General features: G+C 34.8%; 1 protein-coding gene across 17 annotated transcripts; it reads right to left on the bottom strand.

The window, feature by feature from the left end:
- Positions 1-674: 674 nt before the first annotated feature.
- LOC126720634 (receptor-like protein 7) lies at positions 675-9665 on the bottom strand. Of its 17 annotated transcripts, none has more exons than XM_050423337.1 (8): positions 8395-9665; positions 5381-5577; positions 4575-4845; positions 4174-4453; positions 3479-3573; positions 3095-3209; positions 1453-1614; positions 675-1366 (listed from the first exon to the last, which is right to left on the bottom strand). In XM_050423337.1, the coding sequence occupies exons 1-2, from the start codon at positions 9541-9543 to the stop codon at positions 5431-5433; spliced, it is 1296 nt and encodes a 431-aa protein (XP_050279294.1). In that variant the 5' UTR covers positions 9544-9665; the 3' UTR covers positions 675-1366; positions 1453-1614; positions 3095-3209; positions 3479-3573; positions 4174-4453; positions 4575-4845; positions 5381-5430. The 17 variants fall into 17 exon arrangements, 16 of the variants coding, with proteins under 16 accessions (XP_050279294.1, XP_050279295.1, XP_050279293.1 ...); XM_050423338.1 differs by having other exon boundaries at positions 4575-4694; XM_050423336.1 differs by having other exon boundaries at positions 4575-4777; positions 8395-9664.
- Positions 9666-10364: the final 699 nt, after the last annotated feature.

Raw genomic sequence — 10364 nt, 5'->3', positions numbered from 1 at the left:
CCATGGCAAAAGCAATTTGTAAATCTAATTTAGTCCAAAAAAATAGCTAAAGTCCCTTAGAGCGCTTCTACAATTTTCCCAAAATAGCTAACAAATGAACAGTGTTTCAGCAAATTTTAAACTCATCTCTCTTCCTCACTGACACTTTCTCCCTCAACTAGACCAAGCTCTCTCTCTCTCTTCCTGTGAATAAAACATCAATGGCCAATTAAGTTCCTCCTTGAACAAATCTCCATTCTTCATCATTGTCATCATGCTTTACCGATTTTGTTGGCAGATGGGCAATGCCCTGTTCATCACGCTTTACTGATTTTGTTGGCAGATGGACGATGCTCTGTTCATTGTAATTTACTGATTTTGATTGAAAAATTGTTGATTTTGTTGTGAAGGTTTACTGATTTTATTGATTTGGTAGATGGGTTTACTGATTTTATAGATTTGGTGGACAGGTTTGATAGTTAATTTGGTGTTCAAAGGCCTGGGTTTTCAACGGCAAGGGATGCTTGGTGGTGTGAGTGCGCGGTGGTGTTACGTGTGGCTGTGAAATAGGATGGGGAAGAGAGGAAAAAAAATAATATTTTCATAAGAGTAAAAAAATAAATATTGAGGTTGATGTAGGTGTATGCTTGTTAAAATAAATATTGGAGTTAATTTAGCTAATATTGTGTAGAGTCTAAGGTGAATGCTCCAAGGCCCCAATTAAAATTACTACATTATGAGCTCCCCAAATATTAGTTAGCTTTTGGTAACAATCCAAACGGAATTCTATATTTCTAAAGACCTCAACAGCCATAGCATATTTCTACTCCATGCCATTGCCACTATATATAGACTCAAATTAGTACACGTAAGAAACGTAGAAGTCACTGCCAATCAAACATTGAACTTAAAGAGAAGCTTATATGAAAAAATAAAGATGTCAAGATTTCACTATGGTCAAGACTGTCGCTTAGGAACTGACCAAAGGCAAGGAGCAGTTCCATCGGACCTGACCTAGATATCCAGTCAGAACATTAAGCCATGACATCTTCATCATTGCCCAAGCAAAGTCCATTCAGGAGGTTGACCCGTCATCTAAAGCATAAGCCCTTACAAGTCTTGCGATCTTCTCATTAGCCAGAAACTGCTGATCAGCAAAAAGAAGTCCTCTCCCCTTTAATGATTGGCTGTGAATTCATGCAAACTCACTCATTTCCAATGTTTCCATGGGTTAAGAAGAAGGCTGAATGGTGGTCCTATTACTGTCTTGGCACCTTATTCTCATCTCAGTCAGGCTGCCCTGTCCCCTTGTAGTCAGAGAGGAGTTTCTGTATGAACTCACAACCAATCTTCCCAATGTTGTATGCACCTTCAGATGATCAAGAAACTGATGCAAACCATAGAACATTTCAAACCTTTTTCAACTGCATAAAACAAGTTCGTAAAATGAGTAAAGGCCAAGCTAGCAAGTACCTAGAAAAGTGAGTGTTGCTCTTCATCAAAACCTCTAACGGGTAAAAAGGTGTAGTGTCTGTGTTATATTATAACCAGGTCATGGAATATCAGCCAGTCCTTCATTGAAATATGAGTGCTGTCCCTCCGGCCTGTTGACACTGGACAGAAAGGGCCACCAGCCTGTGATGTGAAGTATAATAGTTTACATCAGAGAATTCCAATAACAAGAGCAGCTAGATATTGCAAAATAATTTTTTTTATATATATATAAAAGAAAACAGACAAAAGCACAAAATAGCTATGCTCAGCTTGGCTGCTAAGAAGTGGAGGTAAAGGATTTGGAAACCATAGAAAGAATAAAGGAAAAAAAATCAACTCAACCAAGTGTATTGTAATTATTGACAGCATTAAGTTGAGTCCCTTGATTTCCTAGGCTAAAAATAGGAAAATCAAATTTGTATGTTTAACTTTTCTCCTTCATTGTTCTCTATAACAATAAAAAGAGGGATATAAAGAAACTGGCATAATGTGGACAGGGAAGAAGCAATCTATAACAAAAGATATAATGGAAGTGTGAAAGAAGAAAATTTATAAATAAGTAATGAGGGAGAGAAAGAGAGAAGGAATGGATTGTAGACAATTTTTTAATTCCATTCCGTTCCAGTTGATATATTGCACTCCGGTCCATAAACTGATTTATTAAACCCTTTATTCTGTCTCAGTCAAAATTTTAACATTTAAGGTGGAATATGCATTCCTTACCAAAATTGATTTTGCGGCTTCCTTATAAATCTTTTTAAAAATAAAACCCCACTTTTAGGAGATTTTATGAACTTTTTTATTAGTTTAATTATGTATAATATGTTTTTTTTTTTTTTCAAAAAAGAAAAAAATATATACGTGTATCTATAAATATATGAGATCTTATGAAATTTTAGTTTATTTAATTATGTAAGATATTTTTATGAGCCTTTGGTTTGTTTAATTAAATGTGATATTTTATGATCCTTTGTATTTTTTTTTATGTTATATATTTTATAAGATTCAAACTTCAAGCTATTCAATTATTTTCATTTGTTTTAGTGACTAAAACTTAAGTGGTCTATTGAGGTATATGTACAAACACTCAAAGATGCAGCTGTTTTGAACTTTTGATTAACTATGGACAGACTACCAGCGCCTAAGCATAAATTAGTTCAATATCTGGAGTGAGAAAAATAAATGATCATTGAAAGGAAACTGCCAAATCAGGATATTTACTTAACATAAGAACACAGAGAACAAGCATAAGAGATGAAAACTACATATCCGGGGAGAAGATAAATTATGGACACAAACACAGTTTAGGCATTGCTAAAAGACAGAAGTCACTATTTTAGAACAAATCAAAACTGTAAGAATTAATAGAGAAAAAATTCAAATTACATTTAAAAGACAAGATAATGATAAAATCTCTAAGCGGAGTTACTAACTGAAAAATTTTCTAGGAACAAACCATCTTCATGACACATAAAAAGGATAAGCAATTTAATTTTGCTAAACAGCTACCAAAGTCAAGGATATGTAGTCATACCAGTTCCTACTATAGGGAAAATATTCTGTGAGCTACTGATAAATGGAATCAATTACATAGTCTGCATATCCAAAACTAAGTCCCAACCTCTAAAATTGGTTTTTTGACAGCAGTCACGAATCTCAAAATTTTTGGAAATTTGAGTTTGCATCAAACAATCTCTCTCTCAGAAAATCAGAGGTTGATCAGCAGCACTCCTAACCTTCAAAATTGAAGAAATTAGACTCTCAAGTAACAGATGAAGAGATAAATGAAGACATTCATAACAAGAAAAATCTCCTCCTAGGCATAAATTAAAAATGCCTATTCCCTGAACAATAACCAATTTGAGGAAAACATAACTATAATCAGTACCACCTAAAGCCATTAAGGAGAACCTGCTAAATTGATGCAAGATTCACTAAATGAAATAATGTGAAGGAAAATATAAATTCAAGTTGCAGCATAGCAGTGTCAGAGAAGAAGTTTAACCTGTTGATTGAAGATGATGGGTTAGATTCGGGGAATGGATCCACAACTATAGCATTGTCTTTAAATGTACATAACAAAAAGCATACCAAAACCTTCTGCAGGCATGAAAAGTGTAATTGAGTACAAATTGATGACAATAAAACATAATGGCATCTGATTAAAAGCTATTCCTATGAGCAACTTTTGAATTCTAATTGATGGTCAAAGCAATAAAGAAAATTATAGAAAAATCAATATCTTTGTTTCAAGACACAAAGAATTGTATATTTTCCTAGTTCTGAAGTTCAAACTCAAAATGAATAAACTAACGTCTCCTTCAGATGATGAATAATCAGCCAAAACTCGTTAGTAACAGTAACACCCAATTGAAATTAATTTGGATATTATTATCGCAACATACATCATGAGCTACCCCATATTACTGAACTTTTGATAACATTCAAACCATTAGAATTCTATATTTCTAATGAACTCAACAACCAAAACATATTTACATGCAGTTTTAACTAGCTACTTCATCATTTTGACCATGTCCAATTATGCCATTGCCTTTATAAATAGGCTCAAATTAGCAAAGGAAAGAAATGTAGAAGTCACAGCATCTACATTCAAACATAGAACATTAGAGAAAGTAATATGAAAGAATAAAGATCTCATGAGGACATTATGGTCAAGACTGTCACTTAGAAACTGACCAAAAGCAAGGAGCGGTTTCGTTGGACTTGACCTTGAGATCCATGGATTGCAGGACCCTCTTTTTGGGTCTCTACATCCCCACTGCAAACTCACTCAATTCCAATGATGCCATGGACGAAGAAGAAGGCTGAGTGGTGGTCCCATTACTGTCTTGGAACCTCATTCTCATCTCAGGAAGAAAATCAGGATCTATTGTTGGGTCAGGCTGCCTGGTCCCCTTGAAGTCAGAGAAGCGTTTCTGTATGAATTCATAGTCAACCTTCCCAATGTTGTGTGTACCTTCAGATGATCAAAAAACCAATAACAAACCAAATAACTCTTTAAACCTTTTTCAACTCCATAAGACGAGATGGGAAAATGAAAGAAAGGTAGAGAGCTAGTAAGTCCCTAGAAGACTAACAGTTTCTTTTTCATCAAAACCTCTATGGGCAAAAAGGTAAGTGTTTGTGTTATGTTATCATCTGGTCATGGAATCTCGGTCAGTGTCGTCACTGCCCCTTGGCACCTTTCAGTAGATTTCCTTTTTTGTTGATTTGGGAGAGAAGAAAGAGAAAGAAATAAGATCATTCAAAGAACATCAAGCTGCGCAAATGGCAAGGAATGCTGAAATCAAAGAGGCCAAGATGCCTAAGATTAGGTGTCTGTTGAAATATGAAAGAATGCTGTCTAGCCTGTGATGTCAAGTATAGTAGTTTACATCAGAGAACTCCAATAAAAAGAGTTATCAATATAGAGCTGTTCTTTATTGTCAGTTTAACAGAAATTGGAATAAGAAAAGTATTTCATTTTATTTATTTTTGAATTTTTTGACATTTTAGACTTGAAAAACCATTACCAAAAAGTGCCTGAAACAACTAGTTGGTGAGTAAAGGTGATTGTAACAATTTGTAGAAACCAAAACAGCAAAAATCACTAGAAACATACTCTCAATTCATTAATTTTCTAAGTTTTCCACATAATCAATATGTACTTTAGAATCTTATTGATAGACTCCTCAACATATAAAAATGTAAAGAGATACCAACTCTTTTAAGTCTGTTTCTTACATTTTCACCAAGTTTCATTTAGGCATCTTTATCCACAAACATTCATCAGATCCTAAACCTTAAACTGTTGCTAAAACCCTTAGGTGAACTGACCCGTACTATTAACAAAAAAAAATCTTAAAAAGAGAGAACATATGAAAATTCAGGATCAAGAACATACCAGCATAATGCCATCTCTAGTGGCAATAGAAACAATATTAGCACATGAAACTACCCTGGATAAGCCTTTTCAAGCTCCTCCTTGATGGAATCAATTTTATCAAAACCCCTCAAGGTCAGAACGGGTATGGCCTGCCTCTCGGTGGAATGGTTTTCATCACCATTGCTGGCATCCAGGAGGACCGAAGCATTACAGCCCTGATCAAAAAAATCCCACACACCATTAAGACCAACAAGATAATACGTACAAATAGATGGAAAGAAATCACAACACCGAGATTAAATTGGAATAACGAATCAATACTCCCAAAAATCAAAACATTCAATTTGCTGTCTTGTTTGATCTTTTAATACAAAACTTGATATGCATACTAAGAATCACACTACTCACAAAAACAGCAATATAGAAATTCACAAAACCCACAAAATTCAAAATCAAAAGTCACTTCCTAGGCCATATATCACGCAACATAAAACAAATAAAACACCCATATCAGAAAACAAAAAGGCACAAAATGTTGATAATCCCAGCCTAATAATGGAACTAATAAAAGGTATCTAATTCAAAATATAGAGGACACTAGTCTAGTCCTCAAAGCATCTTAGGTAGTACTAGGGTAATTAATACCACTCTTCAAGCAAAAACAGAAAAAAGAAAAAAAACCACCACACTTCAAGCCATCCAACCAACAAGATCTTTAATCTGTACAATGAAGGTACAAATACATGGATGTAATAATAATAATAATTGCAATATTAGAATATAACCTGATTATTTGACACTGCAACTAAGCAGTGATGTTGCCCCTTAAAAAAAATATGTTAAAAAACTCCTTGACCAAGGGAGTAGTTTAGAATTGCAATGGAGTAGAGAAATTTATTCTCACACTAGAGCATAAAACAGGGTCATTAAATGAAGTTTGACCTGAATAAAGCTTTAAAATGTGGCAGTTACATAGTAGAAGCCTATTTACTTTTTTGTATAGCTATACCTTAAACATAGAAGCTTATTCAGCCAGTAACAAGAGTAATACGCCTCATCATTCACAAAAGTACAATCATTCCTAACTAGCATAAAGGAAAATAAAAATGAACTATTGTCTTAGCAATTTAAAGAGACATTTTTAAGAAACCAAAATTATAAAATAGAGTATTTTCCAATATATTAGTATATAAGAATATACCTTAAATCAGAACTTGCATCCACCCAATTTTTCTTCAACGAGTTCTTCCATGAGCATTATTTTTGGATCTTTGAACCATGTTACATCGTTCACCATAAACAATATTAACAAGCCATTTCGGTTTTTCACTTGATAACACAAGATAACCCAAACCTAATCCAAGTATGAATCCACATCCGTACCCCAACAATACAACTTTCCAATGAAACCAATTTACAAACTTGAAATCATTGTCCTGAATGGTTAATGATGGCAATGGTAGTTGTCCCTCAACATTGTCACAAGTTCTTGTCAATGGAAATCCACATAACCCCAAGTTTCCAAAGTAAGAAACATTTTCAAACGTATTGAATTGATTACCTCGTGGTATCATCCCCACAAGATGATTTTCTGATAGATTTAAAACTTCAAGCGATGTAATATCTACTAATTGTCCTGGAATTTCCCCTGTGAGCATGTTTGAGGAGAGATCTAACCATTCAAGATTTCTCAAATTTCCCATTGATGGAGGCATATGACCTATAAGGCTATTGTGCGAAAAGTTAAGCCCCTTGAGTGACTTAAGCATTCCAATTGACTTTGGAATCTCCCCCCTGAAACTATTGTTTGAGAAATCAATGGTTGTAAAGAGATTTTGGATTTTCACCATTTCAATATTAAATCCTTTCATGGTGACCATCACAGAATCGTGATAATAGCTATCACCCATATATTTCAATTTACCATTATTTGCATTCATGCTCATCATGGCTTTAAAATGATTGAAATATTTTGTTGGCAAAAGACCATGGAATTCATTGTGAGAGAGGTCTATGATTCGTAAATTAGGGAAAGAGAATTTGGTTTTGGGATTGGCTATGGCACCATGAAACTTGTTTGATCGCAAAACAAGAACCCGTAACTCTGGAAGACTCTCCAACCAATGAGGGAAGGTGCCACTTATCTTGTTGTTACCAAGATCTAGAACTTCCAACCTTCGGCAATTGATCAACGATCTTGGCAATGACCCTTCCAATTGATTGTCATTGAGGTTAAGACTTCTCAAGTAGTTTCCCTTTGCAAAAGTTGCTGGAATGGTGCCATTAAGTTTGTTACTTCTCAAATCTAAGACTGTGAGAGAATGACTAAAGTTTCCCAAACACAAAGGAACCATGTTACTCAAGTGATTATGAGACAAATCAAGGACATTGAGGAAAGTGATATTACAAATCAAGGAAGGTATGTTTCCACTAAAATTATTCCTTGAGACTAAAAAGAATTCAATGCTCGACGGAGGTATTGGAAGTGGTCCTTGAAGAAAATTGTGACTAAGATCAAGAACATGCAAATTCTTCCCCACCTCCAACAACCACATCGGAATATTGCCTTTGATTTGGTTATTGGAAAGGTCTAAATATGCTAAACTTTCCATGGATTTTATAAAATCCGGAAAGTCACTTATATTGCAAGATGACAAATGCAAATCCCAAAGTTTGGGCAAAGTATAGTCTACAATGCTATAGTTGCTGAATGATAACAGAGGATTATGTGAAAGATCAATTGTTTGGAGAGTTTTGAGCTTTGAGAACATGCTTGACTCTAGAGGACCACTAATATTATTGAAGGAAATATTTAGATGGTTAAGGCTCACAAGTTTAGCAATTGAGATTGGAATGTGGCCATGTAGGTTGTTATTACCCAAATCAAGATAATATAAAGAATTATGCTGGAATTCATCAATCTGTCCAGTGAATCGGTTATTGTCTAGAGATAATTCATGTAAAGATGGTATGTCATACAACCAAGATGGTATAGTGCCATTCAGTAAGTTATGAGATAAAGAGAGACGTACCAATTTGGAAGGAATTTGACTGACTGACTGACTACTGGAAGAACTGTTTGAAGAAGAACTGTTTGAAGAAGAAACTTGTGTCCAGTTTAAAGAAAGATCTGGAAGTTGACCTATGAAATTGTTGTTTGAGAGATCTAAGTAAGTGAGTACTTCAAAGTTTAGGAGGGACCATGGAAATTGACCACCAAAGTTATTATATGAAAGGTCCAAGGAAGTTATTTGTGTGAGATTTGAAAGAAATGTTGGAGACGATGAACCTATGAAATTGCATCCACCAATGTACAATTCTTTTAAGGACTTGAGATTGCTGACTGAATTAGGTAAGTCGATTGGGAATTCGGTTCCAGAGAGATGCAAGGACTTGAGAGGAGTACTCCAGTTATACGTTGGAAGGGAACCGGTGAGATTGTTGTTGTAACTTAGATCGAGCAGCTGGAGGTTTGGGAGGTGGAATATATTATTTGGGAATCTCCCTTTCAATCCACAGACAGAAAGACGAAGAGATGTCAAAGAGGAAGACAAATTCATGAAAGAATTAGGTGAAACAGAAGACATGTCAACAAAATCCAAAACAAGTTCAGTTAGATGGGTTAGGTTTTGAACAAGCCTTTTCAGACTACGTGTTTCAATTCTCATGAAAGAATTAAAAGTGAGATCAAGTGAAACCAGTTTGGATAAGTGGGAGATTTCGGATGGGAAATTACCAGCAACGGAGGAGTAAGCGAGGTTGAGATGCGTCATATTCGCAAAGCCACCAAACTTAGATGAAATTGTAGAGTCAACGAAATCGTTGTAAGCGAGGTTGAGCCGCTGGAGATGGCGAAGAGAGAAAAGGGTGCTATTGGGATGGATGGGACCTACAAGGCGACTGCAACTGAGGTCGACAGCAATGACATGACCTGTCATCGTATCACAGGTGACCCCATCCCACCCACAACAATTTGTACCCATTTTCCACGAATTCTTCGGAGGATAATCACAATTGTTATCAGAATCGCCAACAAAAAAAGAGTTTCTGAAATGGAGCAAAGCAGAGCTTTGGTCGGAAAGGCAAAGAGGCGTAGATGAGTTAAAAGAAAAAGAAGAGAGAGATGAATTAGGCAGAGAAAGGAAGAGGAAGAAAATGAGAAAGAAAGGTACCCGCCCCATATTTGCTCTGGCTTTGATAGAAATTAGAAGGTAGATGGATATATGTATTTAGGGTGTTTTGTTAGAAATTGAGATGGCATAGATATATTTATAGGCAGCCACGATTATCAGGAGAGGGAACATAACCAGGATTATCAGCACCAAGTTTTAATCCCTCGAATTAGCTTATTTTATGGGTTGGGCCAATGACTTGGAAAATTCAAGGTCCTGTTGGTCACTCTGCGATTTCATGCCCTTTTTTTTTTTTTTTTTTTTTTTTTTCCTGCATGTGAACAGTAAAAATATTGTTTACCTACTGTTCATATACTGTTTACGTACTGTTTACAGATATCACGATACTATTTACACATTTAAAATTTATTTTACTATAGTATTTTCAATTTTCAATTTCAGCAATAATAAATTCAATCCAAACGGACCTTATATATCTTTAACCCGTTAATTAATAATAACTATGGTCTTGTGGCCTACAATTAAGGTCTAGTGGTTGTGGGTCACTAGTGTGCAGTGTAGAGTTTTTGGACTATAGAATTATTCGATGTAGATTCATTGATTTATAAAAAGTAACTTCTTATTAAAAAAAATAAAATAAAAAGTAGCTCTGACAATAAAAAAAATCAGGTTATTCGGGTTAGCTATATCTACTGTTTATCATAATAGCTACTGTTTATTAATAATAATAATAATAATTTTATCAACTTTAGATTTCAATAATAATAATAATAATTTTATCAACCATTAGAATACTTTAATCTTGTTAATGTCTCACCAAATCTTTGGTCATTGTTTGAAACTTCCAAGACTTGAAAAGCTATAGTCTT

Source organism: Quercus robur, chromosome 4, assembly GCF_932294415.1.
Source record: "Quercus robur chromosome 4, dhQueRobu3.1, whole genome shotgun sequence".
In the NCBI taxonomy this organism is placed as follows: domain Eukaryota; kingdom Viridiplantae; phylum Streptophyta; class Magnoliopsida; order Fagales; family Fagaceae; genus Quercus; species Quercus robur.
This window is presented reverse-complemented; position numbering and strand designations above follow the sequence as displayed.

What these genes read in the sequence shown, in the direction of transcription:
- LOC126720634 (XM_050423325.1), bottom strand. Translation starts at nt 9,543, where the DNA reads ATGGGGCGGGTACCTTTCTTTCTCATTTTCTTCCTCTTCCTTTCTCTG.